A 19,869-nucleotide genomic window follows, 5' to 3' on the forward strand; every position below is an offset into this window, starting at 1 on the left:
CACACATATACTGGGCAAGGCAGAGCTTACTTCTATGAATGTTACATCATTAATCATCATGCTAAACATTAATTTATAAGAAATTATAATAATGGGGGAAGGTTGGTGCAGAGCAGCTTTGAGCTAACTCTTACCTGTGTTTGACTTAATCTCTGCAAATCCTTGATATGGAAAACACAAATCTGATGTAAAGCAGCTAGCTGACGTGCTAAATCAATGGTGTTGTTATCTGGTGGTGCCGGACACTTCTTAACACTTTGTGCTAGTTCATTTAGAAAATGTACCATGCGGCCTTTGTTAAGCACAATGAAAGGATTCAATGCTTCCATATATGGCTCCTGAAAAGATATAAAACCAAAAATTGATTACATGTTTATTGCAATGGGAATTTAATAACAGAAATAAAAAAAAATGTAATTGTTTGCATTATGTGCAGTTTTCCAAAAGGAAAACTATTAGGAAAACTATATCTTTACGACTCACTTTATAGTTTGCACCAAATTCCACCTGGTTGGCCAAGTTCTGTATCGCCTTGGCAACAATTGTTAAGGTTCTGCTTGCCATTGGTGATGGTGCATCTTTCAAAAAGAGAACGAAGATCATTGTTAAATAAGCCAACAAGCGGAATTAGGAAAAATCCTATAGTAAAGTCTGGTATTTTCAAATCCACATATTTAATATATTACAACAAACTTCATAATTTGTATATTATTTATAAGTGGTATATGTTACTTTGTATTTTCTTGAAGAAAAAAAATAGGAAAGTAAAAAAAGAATATAACATATATACATAAAGATATAAATTACGCATTTGCTGTATATTTGTAAATTAGAATGTTTGTTTACTACTGTAAACAGTGGTTTCTAAAGAAACAATAAATGTATATGCTAAATCTACAAATACTGTATAAGCTAACAGATGATTTTGCATTTAACATATTATATATATATATTGTATTACAAATAACAAATGCAAATCTTTTCTTACCAGAGACAATGTTGAAGAGTTTAGGGTTTAAAATTGCTGGACAAATTAACCTCAAGAAAATAAATCCACTGAAAGATAAAATCCAAATAAATATACTGTATATGGTAATTACACGGTAAAATCAAACCTGTCTGATCAGTAAAATCTAAGTCATATTTTACATTCTTTTTGTTACCGTATTAATTAAACAACCCCGCAAGTAAACGCAGCCTCCAGAGCCGCATTTAGAATAACTGCCTCTGCCAAACTTTTTTCCTCGAATAAACGCCCCCCTCCCCATATGACTGTAAACAAAACTAATTGAAGCAACATCATTCTCGACACATTCTGTTAATATTCTATTCCAGTACTCCATTTTTTCCAACCTGGTTGGTCTTTATGGTTATGTAATAACAAAATTTAAAGGTAATTATGTGTTTTACAGTGAAATTATGGGGCATTTATTTGAATATACGTATCCATGTTACACAAAAAAATTAATAAATTTGAGTATATATGTATCCATGGTAAACAAAAAAAATACATGTGTCCCTCGAATAAATGCCTCCCCTGAATAAATATGGTATTTGTTTTAGACCAAAATATGGTGCAGAGTACATGGTTGAACAGTGCTCAGGAGATTCAAACTGTTAATGGACCATTCTACTAAGCTCCGCCCCTTGGTTATTGTTACTAAGGCCCCCAAAAAACGACAGCGTGAACATATGTAAACATATGTGTTTGTGGGATATGCGAGCTTTCACGACACATATTCTGATTGATGCTCTGGAAAGGTCTATTGTTTCCTACAGTTCTACGTTAAAAAGAATTTATTAACAGTATGTCTGCTTTGATCTAATAGACTTGAACAATACAATTCAATATTTGAATAGCTTACTTTGTCAATAGATATGAAATGGAGAAAACACTTTCTTTCTGACTTACCTTACAACCCTAGCATGGACTATTTCATCGCTTGGCCATTTTGCTTTCACATCCCGTTGTAAACATCCACATAAATATCTCAATGCTCTGCCAAAAAAACAATAAGAATTTGTAATCGCAGTCCTATAATAAACCCAACATTATATATCAGAAACAAAAACTAAGTCTGTCAGACTACTTTCAAAAGTACGTTGAGAAATACCAAACAATAACTTTAAAAAAAAACTCGCTACACCGCCAGAAGCAAGCACATGGATGAGTAGTGGGCGATTTTTGAACAGTCCATTTTGCGGCGTGGTATACACATCTGGTTTAAATACGATTAATACACGTGTTGAAATATTATATATAAGATAGACTTTCCCCTAGTAAGTACTGGTTTGGTCTTTCCAACTGGATTTACTACCGAATTTATCGTAATTAAAAACGTGTTTACTTGATGGCCATGCAAAAATCAGTTATTAAATGTTAGTTTATCAAATATAAATATGATTAAGCTTTAATTTAAGTATTAATTGATTCCTCTTTATACTGTACTGTATTCAAAAGAATGGCATAGAAACAGTTAACAAAACATTTAAACATACTGTAATAATTAAGAATTAATGTAATGTATTGCTACTCTGAAGAATACTACTTTCATTAAAGGTAAGTTTAGGTAGCCTAGGCCAAATGTGCAGTCAACATCATGCGTGTACCGTCAGTGCGTGTTACTTTGTTCCGGTCTCCGTAAGGCTTAACTATCAAGTAAAGTTGCTATTGTGATATAACTAAAATAAAATTTGACTTTGCTTTAGCCGAAATTAATCTAAGTCGAACTATATTCCAGTGGCACTTTAGATTCGACTTTAATATTTTGAGTGTAATATAAATTAATTAGTTAACTGACTATTGAGATAATTTAGCATGAACTTACGGAGGACAAAAGTTTGTTGACTTGAAGATAGATTCTGTAATTTCCGTTAGAAAGCCTACAAGATGTTCGAGATTCACTGAAACATCTGCACCCTTCTCCAGCTTAGCAGGATTCAACTAATAAAAAACATGAAGAAATGAATATAAATTTCAGATAACCTAGTATTTACAAGTTACATAGTTTGCAAGATTTGTGATGAAAACTATGGTTTAGTCTTATACCAGAGGTAATGACAGTACAAGCTGCATTTCACTTAGCTTCCACATAGGGAACATCAGTTTAAACTCTTAATAATGTCAGTGAATACTGTACTGTTTACCTGGTGTAGACCAGCCTAAGCACCTCATAACTCATAAGTTTTTCTTTAGTTGCAAAATCCCCTATATGCTTTAGCCATAAAGTAGGCTAGAGTCACTGTTACTCTAATTCCTATTCAAGCATGAGTACATTGAGTTACATGTAGTATAATCCTTACCTCGCATGACTGCTTGGCATCCATGATTTTCTTGACAACTTCTCGTAATGCTCTATGGATAAATGATTGTGCGGATGTTCTCATATATCGGTCCATTAACGTAGTTGCCAATGTGTTTGCTCTGAACAACGTTGTTTGACCCTCTGAAATAAATTAAGATAATAAGACTGATTATCACCTGATTACCACCTCGATTTTTAATCATTCGATGATTATTTCCTTGCGTTAACTCTGCTGTTAGAAAAACAGCAATCATATTTTTTTATACATTACAAGATATCTGTATTAATATCCTTTATTAACATACAGTGGCGTAATGCCTAGGCACTCTTGTGTGGCGGTCTGCAGAGGGGCCCTTTCCCATAGGTTCCTCAATCGAAGACCCTGACCCCAAAGGGCTTTCTTAATACTTACCAGCATAATGTGTCTCTGACAACAACTGTAGGACATATCGTATTTTAAGTAATCTGATCAAAAATTTTAAAATTACAGATTATTTTAAATTCCTGGATCCACCACTGAAATCATATCACTTATTTTGTCGTTAAAAATAGTTAGAATATGGTACAATGACAAAAATGATAAAAAAAAAACAAAAAAACAGACACATCCAAAAGAGCTCAGAAAGTCTCGGAAAGCCACAGGGCCCAGGTCTAATTGTTATGCCACTGTTAATATAATAATTGTCTATCCAACAGGTACACCTACCTTCATGTTCTATTTCTCTTCTATTGAGGGCTTCTAGTAGACCTATTTCTTGGCCCTCTCGTCGAAAGATATCTAAAATAACCCCAGCCAGCTGTGGTCTATCTTTAACACATGCCTCTTCTAAAGCGTATATGATGTGATGATCTTCAGCTAAGATCAGCTAAAGAAGGTGAAGAAATAATATTTTTCAAGTAAATTAAAAACAAACAAATTAAAATAAGTGAGAAATATACACAACTCAACTTTTATTTCTCTTTTCATTTATGGACAGTTTTTAAAGAAATAGATAAATCTTAATTTTGGAAGGGAGGTAAAGGGCTGCCTGAATTGAAAAGAAAACAATCAATGAGAAGAGATCTAACCAATACTAAGCTCTAATCGTCGCAATCGTTTGATATCAAAATTATTATTCAAACTTAATTACTTCCTTAAATATAGAATAAATAATGAATTATTTTAATGAACAATATAACATTATTGTATAGTAATACTAGCAAAAAAAGTTTAAATCACATTTTTTAAATTTAACCTCTGTTCACACTAACAAATAAATGTGACATGCCCATATTTGGGTGTAATATGACATCACAATGATAGTGTGGATAAAGCTCTATTTGCTCAACAAAGACTCACATGTGCCACTGATTCAAAAGTGTAGTTTCCAAATGAAGTTATTATCATTATTATTATTATTGTTTAATTCTTCACCCACCTCCTTAAGTCCCTTATACTCCTCTAGTGGCATTAGTAATTCTTGTACAAATTGGATCTTTGCTCGAATGGAACCCATCTCTCCTTTACTTTGTGAGGCGACTGATATAAGTGGGTACCAGTCGTCCACCGATTGGCCACTGGGCAGCTTCTCCAGTAGAACGGTTGTCCGACAAACGGGAATGGCTTTTGCTTTTTTGCTTCCATTGCACACGTCGATAGTGAATGAGTCAATATCATCAGGAAAATCACTACAATACAACATGTTGGATTAGAAAATAGGAATACAATGGATTTGATTATTGAAAAAGTAAAGACCAAAAATAACAAAATCAAAAGAGAGCATAGCACGCTCATTGTAAGCATGAACAAACAATATGCCCTTACACACAGCTATGAGAGAATGCCCGCTGTGTTCAGTTGGAACTTTTATTTACCCAGAGTGCCTAGCTGAGTTTGTTCATTTATCTGTGTTCCACAAGATACAATTCTTCATAGAGGGCGATAGTTACTATTTTAGAAATGAAACCACCTTAACATCTTCCGTGGGGGTGCACTTCCACGAGACAATCGAAGGCAGCAGGCACACTTTTGAATGACGTTACTGTGCTCCATTTCCTTTATATACTTTTCGGATTTGGATATATCTTGTAAATAAATGTGATGCTTATTCAGCAACAGTTTAGGATTAAGGAATAGGGAATAACATATGTATTATTATGTGCAGAAAATACTGTATTTTTTTCATTGACATCTATGTTTGTCTCCATCCACATATGAAACTAAATGAGTAGATAGAATGCAGGATGTATTGGACTGCTTCCTATCTGGAATATTTTTAAAGAAGGTAAAGTAATTAATAATATTAATTTTATATAATTTCTATATACCCTAAAACACCGAATTGAACCCCTGGGCTTCTTCTTGTTTTGCGAACTTTGGATGGGCTTCTTTTGGAGGTTACTTTTGCAGAGTAAAGAGGGGCTTCTTTTCAAACTGAATGCTGCAAAGTTTAGGAAATACTACTATAAAACAATAAACAGGGCAACTATAACATCAATCTGTAGTATGGAGTGTATTAACCGGCATTCAATCACTGTATAATACTGTATAAACCATGCATGTTTTCAAGTTATTTTGTTTCTTTGAAATTCATGTACAGTGTATGTACTGTACTATCTCAAAAAAGAAGCCTATGCTATCTTGAAAAGAAGCCCATGGGCTTCCTTTCAAGATTGGCTTCTTTTTGAGATTACTTTTGCAAACTAAAGAGGGGGTGGGGGGGCTTCAATTCAGGGTGGGCTTCTTCTCGAGATTGAACCCACAGGGTTTCTATTCAAGGTTTTACGGTATACCGAACAGTTTTTAATCATTATTATTCGTATTAAATAGTAAGTTTCACTACTTACTCGTATATGAATTCTTCATTCCATATAGGTCTATTGCCTTCTTGTACTTGGGTTCTAGCCACTTTGACATCATTCAGGGAGATCACGCAGTAGGGATGTGGGAGCTGCTTGGCAGGCATCTTATGCGCTTCAAGGACAGTCAATGCCAAACTCTTTAGCTGTTTTAGGCCGGACTTGTTTGCTGGCCTGGCTACTCGCGAACAGTATGATCGTATAGCTTGTATCCATGCCTAGAAGTGGTTGTTAAAATTATAAACAATAATAAATAATCAAAAATAATCAAATTATTAGTAATAATATACATATTTTAAACATTTTGAACATCAATTCTGGGTATAAAAAGCGTAACTGAAGTGTAAATGGTCGGGTATTATAAATTAGTAATAATAATAATGGACATTTAGAAGGCGCCAGTATCTGCATGGTGTGCTCATGGTGCCAGAGCCAAGCAAGACAGAAAAACTACAAAAGTGGAAAAGTAGTGCGAGAAAGAGAATATGTCAGTAAGTGCTGGTCAAACAGATGTACGGTCAAGTCTATCCAAATGACGAAGGGAACTAATGTAGAATGTGTATGTGAAAAGATTATGTAAAGATGGAGTATAAAGCACCATCATTTTGAAAAAAACTGGTGTATAAATGTGGTAGGAGCCTTTTCTGATTTTCTATTATCCTTCAGATTCATAAGGAAATAATAAATATATCATCTAATGCATTTTCGCATATATTTTTGATAAAAGAAAACAGAGCCAATTTACAAATAATATATGAAATTGAAACTGAATTTGTAAGTAATATTTATGTTTTCTTCTAAAGTTTCTAGAAAGTGGTGAAAATGCTTAATAACAGAAATGGCTAAAAGCATTCTGAACTCAAATTACACATGATGCTAGTTGTACATATTGAAAATAAATATATCTGGTAACTTGTAATTCGATGTCCAGTGATGTCACAGTTTAATTAATTCTGACAAGTGAAGATAAAAATGCAATTAGACTGTAGACCAAGATCATTTGTTGCACCTGCCTAGCGGAATCAGCTTGCATTTGCCACTCATAAAGAATAGACTGTCAGTGTCTTAAAAAAAGCCACTTACTATTAAGCAGAGTGTTACAGACATACTGTATCATGATTTTAGCCTCTATATATTTTACTTCATGTTATATGGTATGTAACTTTGTTATAAGGGGAAAACATATTATTATTATTGCTATTATTACAATGAGAAGAAAAGTATTTCAAATATTACTAATAATAAACCAAGCCAAACATTTATCTACCTGTGTAAGCTCTGTGGTTTCCGCATTCAGAAAGAAATTAGTGACATCATTCATAGCACGTACAACAATTTGAAAGCAGTTAGGACGCCCAAACAGACTTTCATGAACAGTGTACACTGAACTGTAGCTAAGGTCAATCAAACCTTTGGGTCGTGTTTTCTAGGCAAATTAAAAAAAAATCAGATAATTAGCTAAAAAGTAATCTCAAATGATAACATTACTGATATGTTTTCTATAGTCAAGACATATTTACCACTATCTGTGGGTCTTCCTCAATAGGTCAAAGTTCATTAACATATTGGTATTGCGTTCTCCATAGAATGCCCGGCTTTATACCTCACATGGCAAGCCAGGATGGACAATTCCATATATATGGTGACTCATTTGAAAAGATGTTTACAATTAGCTTTATTCTGGTATGCAGCAGATTTGTTTTTATCATTTTTCTTGTATTGACATTAAATTTATTTTGATTTTTTCTCTATAGCAAAACTGTAAAAATACATAAATAAACATGGACAATTGATGGCTTACCCAAGAGTTCGTAAAATAGACTATGAAGCAGTAAATTTAGATGCTATTAAAGACTCTCATGGCATAAAATTTTTAATTCAAATTGTATCTAACCGTTTATAAATATTGGCAATTGTCAGTTTTTTTAAGTATTCAGATAAATTGACAATACATACAACATTAAACACATACACTAATAAACTAAAATGATTTACCTTGTCATTCTCAAAGAAGAGAAGGTGCTGTTCTTGTGCATTTAGAATGAAATAATACTCCTTCCATTTCTTGTGTTTACTGCCTGGAAAGGGGATTGAAGACAGAAAGGTAAGTAATATTACTGTAAAATAATTTATAATATGACTAGACCAAATATAGTAAAATACACAAATCAATCGTGATGACTTCGAAAAACGTCGAAAATGGAATGGGGACGTTTGTTAGGGAGACGGTTTGCACGTCGCGCCTTGGGTCGGACTGTTCCATTTTTTTCGAAGGGGTGTTCCGTTTTGGGAACAATGGCAATTAGTCGGTTATCCAGGTAAGTATTCACGAAATAGACTATGAAATTTCTAAGTACTGGATAAAAAATATTCTTTCATATGTTTGGGGGATAGTCAAATAGTCTGTCACAAAAGATTAGCTCTTGTAGCCAAAAACCTCATAATGCAAGACAATAAAAAATCTCAATCATTGATAAAAAAAAACATGTCACATGCCTATATATGGTCATGATGACATTACATCATGAACATATAATAGGCACATCATGACTGTACATGGCCATACAACAATTTTTTTGACAAATTAAAGTTGATAATCTACACAAGGCTTTAGATAATAACATGAGGAAATACTTTTTAAAATATTTTAATATCGCCAATATGGATTCAATTGTATAAGTGCCAACGTTTGTCATATTTACATGGAAAAATTTAGAAAAATTTATTAATAGTAAATACTTACTTTTTTTGCTGAGATGTCCTTGCATAACAGACTTGTCCCCACTCATGAGATACAGACCGCTGCTCCTCCTCTTGCGTATTTCATCCATGTTTACATTTGGTCGGTCCTCAGCCTCTTGCATTAGCATCTCTGTCCTCTGTAATGGTTAAAAAAAAAACCAGAAATAAAAACCAACATGAGTAATCTGTGAGTAATACTGTTGTATGAGACTATGTGTCTAATAAGGTGTTGCAGAAGGGACAGGGACGATACACTTGCAGATACACTGTTCTATCATATTGTACATTAATACTGGCGGCAACTGCACCAACACACCACTAGCAGTCAAACAAATTACATTTTTTTTAAGAATTAAAAATTATTTTAAAATGTTTACTGTGTTTTATTACATGCAACTGAGAATGTCTCCTGGTGGGCAATTAAAAATTGTTGTGAAAAAGGAACTCTGTTGTATGCAGGTACTAAGCAAATGAATACATAAATGTAAAATATTTTGTAAGATACATACCATTGGTCTTACTGGCTCGGTCAAGGTATGACCATCAACAATCTCTTCTTTCATATAATGCTCTACAATTTCATCAAGGCTAAAACATTTTAAAAAGAAATTATACATCATCAAACCACAATCATACATGGAAACATAAGTAGACTCAGGTGAATTTTGGCAAAAAAAAAACATTTATCACCAAACATTATCCAGAAGTTTTGAATAAAAGTGAAAATAATATGAAGGCTATAATGATCAGTGTCTTATACACAAATGCCAGGCATATACAATCCGACATTTTTTGTTCAGACTTTATCTAGTATTGTACAATTTTTTTTTCCAGATCTGATCAAACAAATCATATCAGACACTGACTTAATCATCAGACAGTCTTATCAAATTGTGTCTGACAAATATAAAATATTATAAATATGCCTAACTTAACTGTATATGACTGTAGAAACTAAGGAATAATAAAACAAATGCATTTGTTGAGGTTGAACCAACTATTGTAACCTTCAAATTGGAGACAGGCAGCATAAATTAACGATTACTTTATCTGTCGCTCAGTAACAGCATTCATTAACTTTTTATAGCCTCAGCTGCCCTCTACTAATATTCTGCTCACACTCCGATCTCTGGTCGGCAACCCATGGTTTACGACCCAAATTTGGGTTGTGAGCGAATTTTTTAGGGTTGTCAGATCGTATCTGGGTCTCAAAATGCACGATTGCAACTAGCGCCAGCTAGTTTTAATACAACGATGACATAAACTCTTTAAAATTTTATTTTATTGAATGAGTTATAATTGAATTAACACTAATTTATAGCAATAATTTGCAATGCAAAATTTATTTATAATATGAAATCAGCAGTAATGTAATTAAAACTACAATAGTTGTATTATGTTCCCAATATTATTTCATGATGCGAGATTAATTACCAAATATTCTTTTTTTTTTTTTTTAATATTGAGCTTTCTATTGGATGCATGTCACATGGACTCTAACAAATCATAAATAAGAGTGCATGGTATGACATAGATCAGAATCCTATATGAAAGTATACACAAAAATTAAATCCCCATGGTTAGGGGTAAAATTTGTTAAATGTTTCTATAACTAATTTTAAATAATTACTTTAAATAAAAAAGAATTTATTTTGTATTGTTTTCAACTTAATCCAAAGATAAATTTCTGTACTTTGGGAGAAATGTTTTTTTGTCCTTGTTTTCAAAATGTCCATATATTTTTTTTATTTTCAATTTAAAAGAACGATCACACATGTGAACATGGCTCCTATTGTATAGAAGATGAAAAATTGCATGTTAGGTTTGTACAGTAGGCATTCTTGTCTTTGAGTCAGGGCAGCCAACTGAGATCTAACAAATGCCAAAGATTAAGTTAGTTCTAGCTTTCAGGAAAAGCTTGGGAAGATTTGTTAATTAGTACTGTAGAGTACGACTCCAAATCAATGTGGTTTGACACTTTACTTTACAGAAAAAAGCACTAGACTTGCCACCTGATAATTTTCGACAAGAATTTTTTTCAACCTAGAGAATTAATTTTCTCTCATTTTTTTTTTCAATGTATTCTTCCTATCTTTCTAGTTTTCATCAGGTTATGTTCATTGTACTATTTCATGATATGTCTTATGCCTTACACTTTATAAGGCAGAACATATTATTCCTTTATTCTTTATTTTATGTTTTCACTATATCAATCAATTTTTGTCTAGTCGTTGCACTATAAAGGTGTGAAAATGATACAAAAGCATTATCCAATCAATTGACTCTTGATAGATTTGCAATACAGTACTGATGAAATCTAAAGCCACATTGTAGAAATGTTTAAAAAAAGTTGAAATCCGGGTTTACATAAGAAATAGAGGAGAGAAAACAGAATATCTTTATAACTTTTGCTCTTTTGGAATTTCGATATCACACCAATTTCCTAGTCGTTCTATATACCCATATAAGTCTGCATCAACAAAACAAAAACTCCAACAAGAAGTGTCAATATTTTTTTCTGTACTTGTACAGCACTTTTGTGTTCAGTGCCAATAAGTGATTCTCTTCTACAATTATTATGCCTACTTATATTTCAAATTATCTGTTACAGTTGTTGGTAGCATAACATGCCTATATCAATAAATATATTTAATTTGTTTAACTATCAGTATTAACATTATGCTAACTTATGTCTTATGAAGTATGCGTATTATATATTTTTAATGTTTATGTATTAACATATACACCGAGTGCAATTTCTTACTGTTTTAACATTGTCTTTATATTCTGACAACAGAATATAGTTACATATTCTTTACTTAAAGTTACATTTTAATGTTTGCACTACCATAATTGTTGTGTAGGACAACAAAAGTAGAATTTGAAATTATCAAAAGCAATACTACAAGATACAAGATAATTTATTGTCCAAGAAACAAAAAATACATGGAAATTCTGTCATTACACCGGATTCAGGGAAGAAAAGTTTTGTTTGATGTGAAGTTTATTGCTCAAAATGTGTCAAAATCATTTATTTTGAGCCTACTGTAGTTTTTGTGATACAATGAAAGCATTAAGTATCCCCTTAATAGGGGTTGAATATGTATTGATTTTACCATTTGGCACACCTAGAAAGTGTCCCCGTCCAATTAATAGGGGTGACCCCTTAATAAGGGTTGGCCATAGTGTTTAAAGATATAATTCCCCTTGTTTCACTAAAAAGTGCCCCCAAAGTAGGGGGTTTCACTGTATTACATTTTCTGTATATTTCGTATTCTAGACGACAGTTCTATGACAACTCGAGATCTTGGGTCGTGGGAAGCTAGGGCACAAAATTATGGGTCCTTAGGAGTAAAAGGTTACCGACCGTAGCTTTCGATGACCCACCTGTTATAGTACCGGCCACCCATCATGTACTGCTCCTGTAACTTCTGAATGCGAAATCTCTGAATAACATCCTGGCCTCGGAATGATAGTGAATAATCACCTGGGTTTTTGTCACTGTTACGAATGATGAAGCTTCCAATATCACCGTCTGTGAAAACATAAAAATGAATATTTTAAAGATATTCTTAAGTGCTTCAATTTGCATTCAAGCGCATTTAACTCACCAATTACAGGACAATACCATATATTGTACAAACACTGGTATTAACAAGTAGTTTTAAACAGAACAGATCAAACAGCAGAACTTTAATGTTAATAAAAACATACTTATTTTTGAACATTTTACATTAATCAACTATTACAACTAGCACACTATTTCAATCACAGTTAATTTTTTGCCAGCATCACAACAATAATAAATGTTTATTAAACTTTGTTGCATGAAGGGCCCCTGAGGCTCGAATTCTTTTTGCGATAAATACAATATATTTATGAGTTGAAAAAAAAATGATGTGATCTATCACTTATGTGAATTTATGAACAGTCATTATTCCAATGATTGTGAGATTAAAAGTAGAGTGCCTTAACCACAAAGCTACAGTACCAAGATTACATCACCATCATCTTCACAAACTATCATCACCATTATCATTATAAGTACTATCATTATTACTATCATCATTATCATCATTACTATCATCAACATCAATACTATTACTATAACAACTAAATTCAAATCACCTTTAAGAAGTAACTCAGCCGCTTCCTCTTTCGTAATACCTCCGTGGAACCACCTGTAAACAAAAACAAATAAAAATTACAAAATTAAAAATATTAATATCTTTTGCAACATATCTGTTAAGATATACATAACTCCAAATAGAATACACTATCTGTTTCCACAATCATAATCCTTCTCTTTCTCAATTCAAAGCAGAGTTGATTAGCAGAATATTTCAAACTGTGTTTTTTCAAAACACTTTTTTCCTGCTCTCTGTTTATCTATCAAAAAATATCACATTGCAGATATGGGTCAAAAATTCAATCAGCTGTGCCAGAATAAACATAAAAATCACCACACTACAGCTGTACTATAAAATTATAAGAAGGCCTACTACAGCTATCAAGGGAGCTAGTTATTAAAGTTTAACAAGAAACCATAGTCGATTTACTACAGTTAGAACTCTAAGTAGGCAGTCAGCCACTCTACAGTATCAATGGTAATCATCCACTCATTAAACCACTTAACTGATAATTGCTACTTACTCTTTTCCCTCATGTGGGTCCACATTAGCATCCTGCAAAGAAAATATATCAAAACAGGAAATATTAAGTTCATTAATATTCACATTGTAAACAAAATTTAAAGTAAAAAGAAAAATTATAAAAGAATTCAAAGAAAAACAGTATAATTCATAAAAAAATAAATTCATAATGAACACTGATTACAAAAATATAAATATCATCCTTTTCCAAAAAACCAAACAAAATACCTTCACCAGATGCAAGGTTTTTCTAGGTTCTTCTATAGAGCTATTTCAACTTTATTTCTCAGAACATGATTTCATATTTTATAAGCCTAAAACAACACCACCTAATATTTTAACATTATGACTGAAATACAGCAGTTAAACCACTTCCATTATCTGGAATATTAAACTGAAATCCTTTGAATTATGAACATTTCACAAAGTAATATGAGTGTAAATACAAATAATATCCGTATTTATTATTATTTCAATAAATTAACAATCAGCAAATACCCAATCTGTAAATTCCTCCTATACTCTTTCTTAACCAATTTGTGCAAATGTTATTGTTTTTTTTTTTCTTGTTGTTTATAATTTTTGGGGAGGGAGAGATGAAATAAAACCCAAAAACCGAAGTTTCCAGTGCAAAAAATGATGATACTAAAATCAAACCTTAATGAATTTGATGTTAGATACTATAAACAAGTACTGAATAAAAAGATAGCAATAATTACACTTCAACATTAAAAAAAGTTGTAATACTAAATTCAGATGGTAGAGCACGTCACACATGCAAATTAGCTCAGTTCAAATTTAAATCAAAATAATCAAATGTATAAAAATGATGATTGCTAATTAAGAAAATAACGTAAACCAACATTTTTAACACAAATTTACCACAATTTTCTTATATCTGGATGTGGTCTTGCTTGTCCACTAAGGAATAAACACATATTCATTTTCTTTTGTATTTATTTATATCAATCGGTGAGTGGACATGCCAATTACAATAAAGGAAATAAGCTGCAGTTCTACTAAATCATAATAAGGCATAGTAATGTAATGGAGTTGTTTGTAGGTCTTATAATTAGATTAGAGCTTTTTCTTATATAATATGGTTAAGAGGCTTGCCTTCCAATCCCACATTCTTGGGTTAAAATCATGCAATACACAAGGACTTCTTTCACAACTATAAACAAGGCCACTAGTTACCCATCCACAATATCAAGTGACTAATATCTATGATTTGCTCAAATGTGTGCATGATTATGTATCCCACTCATGGGCACAATAACAGGTAATTTTCACCTAAAACTAACATCACATATTTTCACTTTACAGTATAAACTTTACTTAGTGAGAAACAGTTACCCTTTGTTTATATTGGAAGATAGAACCTGTGGGCTTGAGAATCATAGGCAGGCACTGAACCACAGGCATGACTTGTCATCATATTTTGCCTACTATATTTAAACCCTATCTAGACTTTAAAATTTTATTTCAATCAATCAAACGAGCAATAACAATTATAGCGCCTAATACAAAAACACAAGCAAAAACAAAAATACAAACAAAAAAACAAAGATACAAACAAAAAAAAAAACAACATGTAACAAGGCCCAAATATGGTCATAGTGACATCACATCATGACCATATTAATATACAGTAGGCACATCATGACAATATATGGGCATAAAACAGCTGGTCTACTGTAAAATATCTAAACGCTTCTTTCCAGATTATTTTCCCAGATTATCAAATGTTAATTGTCACCTCATTAGGAAGAACATATATCTGTTCTGTCTATCCTCATTAACTATATCCTAATTAACACTATTGAGTTAATTAGCAAGCTCAAATTAGACACTGCTTTTAAAAGCGACTCTCCTTTATATTTGTCAGAAAGGACTAAGGAACTATATTCATCCTCCTAAGAACAGTGGAAGCACTAGAAGGATGTGCAGATGGGGACAGGTCAACTTTGACATTTCAGATCTAACATTTTTTTTAATTTCTCAGAACAGCTTAAAATAGCCCACACCAGGGTTTCACCCCTGGACACTGATCTCTGATGACACTGATGTCAGACTCTCCTGTTGAGCAGCTTAGCCTACTAAATGCATATTCAACAACCACCACTGCCTATGAAATGAGCATCCATCAAGAAAAAAACATTACATAACTCAATTTACATGCTTATTAAACATGTTACTCACCAAGTATTTAACAAGGTCTTTGACCACTATTCCACTCTCACTCGTTCTCTGTGAAGTGACCCATAGCCAGCCTCCTTCCAACTCATTGTGAACGACAAAGATCTCTCCTTCAAGGAAACTGAGAATAGAGAACAATGATTCAATAAAAACAGTAAAAACCAGAGCACACGAAAAAGCAACACTACAAGAAATATTTTCCTTGGGAGGCTAATAAATAACAATAAACATACAAAATTTTAACAGGGATTGATGGATGGGGCCAAATCAAAGTTCATCAGATTTCATACTCAGCCATGATCTTTACAAATAGCTGATGTCATTTTCTGGAACCTTAGCAACACTATCCATGTAGCAAAGCTTAGTGAAATGAGCTTTTACTGGTTGGAGCTCTGTAAACTGATTATTACACATGAGGCTTCTGGAGCTGTTTATTAATCATGAAAACAAATCTTGTAATTTGCAGGATGTGTAATTCAGCTGCAAATCCACTTTATTTCTTATTCCAAAGCAGCATAAACTTAGGAATGATGTTTTACTCTATCTTACGTGTTACTGTACTGAATTGTTCAGTACAGTATGTTCCCAAATACTTGTGAAAAATCTTGCATCGATCCCATGACTTCCAAATAACTAGCCTGGTGTCTTACAGTAATCACTAGATCTAGTTTTCTGGAGGTTGTGGGTTCGATTGCAAAACCGAATCACTTGCAAAATTTTGTTGGCATGTATTAGGGAGCGTACTGAGCATTCAGTACAATAACAAGTCAGGTAGAGCAAAAACATCATTATAATAATATAATAAATTTCCTGTTGTAAATACCATCCAAACAGCATAAACTTAACATAATGTATGAACCGAAGGGCCTTTGCATCACATGACTTTAATGGGTCTGGATAACAATGAACAAATAAAATTAATGAACTAATGGATGAAAACAAGGTGCCCAGGGGCTAAAGTCGCTTCTTCTACTTTGAGAGGTTTAGGATTTCAGATATACAGTAGTAGCCTACCTAACCTTAGTGTGAAATCTACCATACCTTAACTCATCTGTGTCAGGGACTTTGGTGTAGGGTAGTATCGCCATTACTCGTTTTCGATCATCAACAGGCTACAATAAGTAAATAATAAGCAATGACAAATTCTACAAGGTTAACAACAAACAAAATCATTTATTGAATTAAAGCTTACTGTATATTGCATTTGTATGGAACAGGTACCTCAGATACATTTACTTGCTTTCCATAAAATCACTACAAGCTATCGCAACAGCTTTCGTTGATGCTGATTGGTCGGTGGAATCAGGTAGCCTTCCTGAATGCGTAGGTGACTGCTACGCAGTACAATAATTGCACTGAAATCACCGTAGTGACAGTGTAGCTATTTTAAGGAAACCAGCCTTAGACTAGCCTGTGGCATAAATTCAAACTCATGGTTCCAATAAAGATTGCTGTCCACACGTAATAAAAAATATTTCAATTTGGAAACTAATTCAAAGTAACTACTGTAGGGTTCGGCATCACTGTTGTTCAGCAGTGCATTTACTAATTTTAAATTAAAGACTTAAAATTTTCACTCTAGTACTTGTCAAAATTAAGAAACAATTTGAAATATTTTTACTTACCTCGGGAGGGGCCACAGGATACTGTAATCTCTCACTTTTTAGAATGTAAGATATGTTTGTGTAGTAACCAATTAGATCACTCATGGATTCGAACTGACGACCTCCAACGTAGAAATCCCCACAAACTGCTGTGATTCTGTAATGAAATTTTAAAATATAAATTTACACTGGCAAAGAAATCCATAGTTGTTGGAATTCATGAGACACATCCATAAAGACAAACATCCATGAAGAAAAGGAATATATCCATAATGAATATAGTAAAAATATACAATACACATATAGTATACTTACATGAGATAAATCAATCAGGCAACGATATCCATAAGAGAATGAAGTACTATACAATAATGAGGAGAAGAAAACCAGTATATCCATATGGAAAAGTGGCGTATGTATAAAGGGAAGGAGAACCTTATAAATTCTAATAAACAAACAAGTTTTACGTGGTGAATTGTACCTACCCTTGTACTACACTCTTATGTGTCTCTAATCAACAAATTAAATTAGAAATTTACCAGTACCTTTATGATTAGTATGATCACAAACTGATACAGATCAGAAATTAGTGTACCAGTACAGATCATTCAGTACAGATCAGTCAAATGATCGTCTCGCCAACCCACTACCTACATACCTGCATCCTGTCAGTTACTTCTTTAGACATTCTACCTATACTGCAGTACCTGCATCAAAGGACTGTTGTTAGAAATACTCGTTCATACCCAGAACAATACGTGACTGGAATGAACTCCCCAAGCATATTATTGCAATCCAAGACAAGGAAAAGCGATCATCAACCATCTCAAAAGCCAATAACTCAGAAATTGGGTTGGCCTCCAGCACTCACATAACCAGACAAGAATCTCCCGGAAATGACTTCTTGGGATCCCTGAATCAGTAACTGGTAATTGACGGGTCACAGATCACAAACTGGAAATTTACCAGTTTACCTGTAGATTACCAAAAATGGCATTGTAACAGTACAGCTTAACTTTTTTTTATACCAGATCACAAATTTAGTAAATTATAGGTTTCCATCCAATTAAAGACCAGTTTTGGGACCAGTGTTCGAATGGTCTTTAGTGTTGGTCTCTAATTAGAATAATAAAGATTAAAGTCGTTTATTAATTTAAGACCTCAGAAATATGCTCTTCAAAGTTAATTAGGTGGTCTTTAATTGGAGGGTTTTTTAATTAGAGGGAGAACTATATTTAAAAAATTGGGATTTTTACTAAAATACAGTACAAATTGGGAATTATACTGTCTCAAAACAGGTACATATTTACAGTACAATTAATTCCCAGACTCATTTGTACAGCCACATGAAGACATTTCTTATAAATAAAGTGGGAATGCGAACTTAACGAGATACAATACGTAAATATAGATCCATCTAAACACGCTTTCCTTTCTGCACCATCTCATCGGCACTTCCTAATTACCGATAAGAATCACCTGTTTTATATGAATGCAGCATTGGTGAGCTGTGTGGGCGTTTATGTGTCGACCGAGAAATCATTAATTAATTAAAGTTCAATGTAAATTTTTCAGTAAAAAAGTGGCCACTATATGGAAAATAGCTTACGTTGAAGAAAACGAAACTAGGAAATTATGAATGAGAAATCGTTTTTCTGAAAATACACTTTTCATGGTAATTGTGTAGGATGTATGCCCAAAAAATAAGAAAGGATTATAATATAACGGTAGGAAGTGAGTGGAAAAAAGGGGATTTTCAGATCTATAATCGGAGAAACATTACTGTATGCATTGCTATATTAAGTACACCTACTGTATATTTAGACAGTGTACATTTGAATGCACATGATGGCCATTACAAAAAAAACCCGGTAAACTACGAGTATAGATAACAAAAAATAAAATGCTTTGTGAAAATAACAGCCAGTAATAATCTTTATAATTCAACCACACTAAAAATCCAGTTGATGTACTGATGCGATTTGGCAAACGACAGACAAGTCCAGACAAGTCTGAAAATTGCTGGAGCGTATCAATATGATAATGGATGAAGCTTCATTTTGTTGGAAAGGACAACCATAATGTACAGTAAATGGAATTACAATAGACAATAGTCTAGACTAAGACAGGCCCTGAACTTGGATTATTCAAGTAAATACAGTATACTGATACAGAAACTTATATAAAAACCAAATGATATAGGCCTACGGTACTTACAGAAGTATGTATTAGTAAGCCCAAACAAGCATTAACAAAGAATAACCAGAATTAGACAGAAACTGGCCAATACAAATTCTAACATACTAATACACAAAGTAAAAATTAAATGGCACCAAAAAATGAGTCCCCTTAATGGGGGTGTCTCCTGAATGGGGGTTGGCCATAGTGTAGAAAGATATATTTCCCTTGTTTTGTGGCCGAAAATTGTTCAGGGGCAGATCCAAAATTTTTCAAACAAGGAAGGGGGAAGGGGGCCACAACAGGCTCATAATAGGTAAGTGAGTAGCAAAAAACACTGATTTGCATTGG

General features: G+C 33.0%; 1 protein-coding gene across 1 annotated transcript in view; it reads right to left on the reverse strand.

The window, feature by feature from the left end:
* The window catches only part of LOC117124978 (ras GTPase-activating protein 1-like), a 38,001-nt gene that overhangs the window by 7,383 nt on the left and 10,749 nt on the right, over positions 1-19,869 (reverse strand). Inside the window, exons 3-21 of the mRNA XM_033271328.1 lie at positions 17,362-17,497; positions 16,778-16,848; positions 15,740-15,857; positions 13,539-13,570; positions 13,014-13,066; positions 12,273-12,420; positions 9,395-9,473; positions 8,887-9,022; positions 8,139-8,221; positions 7,411-7,569; positions 6,132-6,361; positions 4,724-4,973; positions 4,012-4,171; positions 3,304-3,446; positions 2,829-2,944; positions 1,913-1,999; positions 989-1,056; positions 484-578; positions 135-338 (exon numbers count right to left, since the gene is read on the reverse strand). Coding sequence (XP_033127219.1) covers positions 135-338; positions 484-578; positions 989-1,056; positions 1,913-1,999; positions 2,829-2,944; positions 3,304-3,446; positions 4,012-4,171; positions 4,724-4,973; positions 6,132-6,361; positions 7,411-7,569; positions 8,139-8,221; positions 8,887-9,022; positions 9,395-9,473; positions 12,273-12,420; positions 13,014-13,066; positions 13,539-13,570; positions 15,740-15,857; positions 16,778-16,848; positions 17,362-17,497 — 2,368 coding nt within the window. The remainder of the gene's footprint in view (positions 1-134; positions 339-483; positions 579-988; positions 1,057-1,912; positions 2,000-2,828; positions 2,945-3,303; positions 3,447-4,011; positions 4,172-4,723; positions 4,974-6,131; positions 6,362-7,410; positions 7,570-8,138; positions 8,222-8,886; positions 9,023-9,394; positions 9,474-12,272; positions 12,421-13,013; positions 13,067-13,538; positions 13,571-15,739; positions 15,858-16,777; positions 16,849-17,361; positions 17,498-19,869) is intronic.

Source organism: Anneissia japonica, unplaced genomic scaffold, assembly GCF_011630105.1.
Source record: "Anneissia japonica isolate Jap-2015-1 unplaced genomic scaffold, ASM1163010v1 scaffold288249_len478412_cov200, whole genome shotgun sequence".
NCBI lineage: Eukaryota > Metazoa > Echinodermata > Crinoidea > Comatulida > Comatulidae > Anneissia > Anneissia japonica.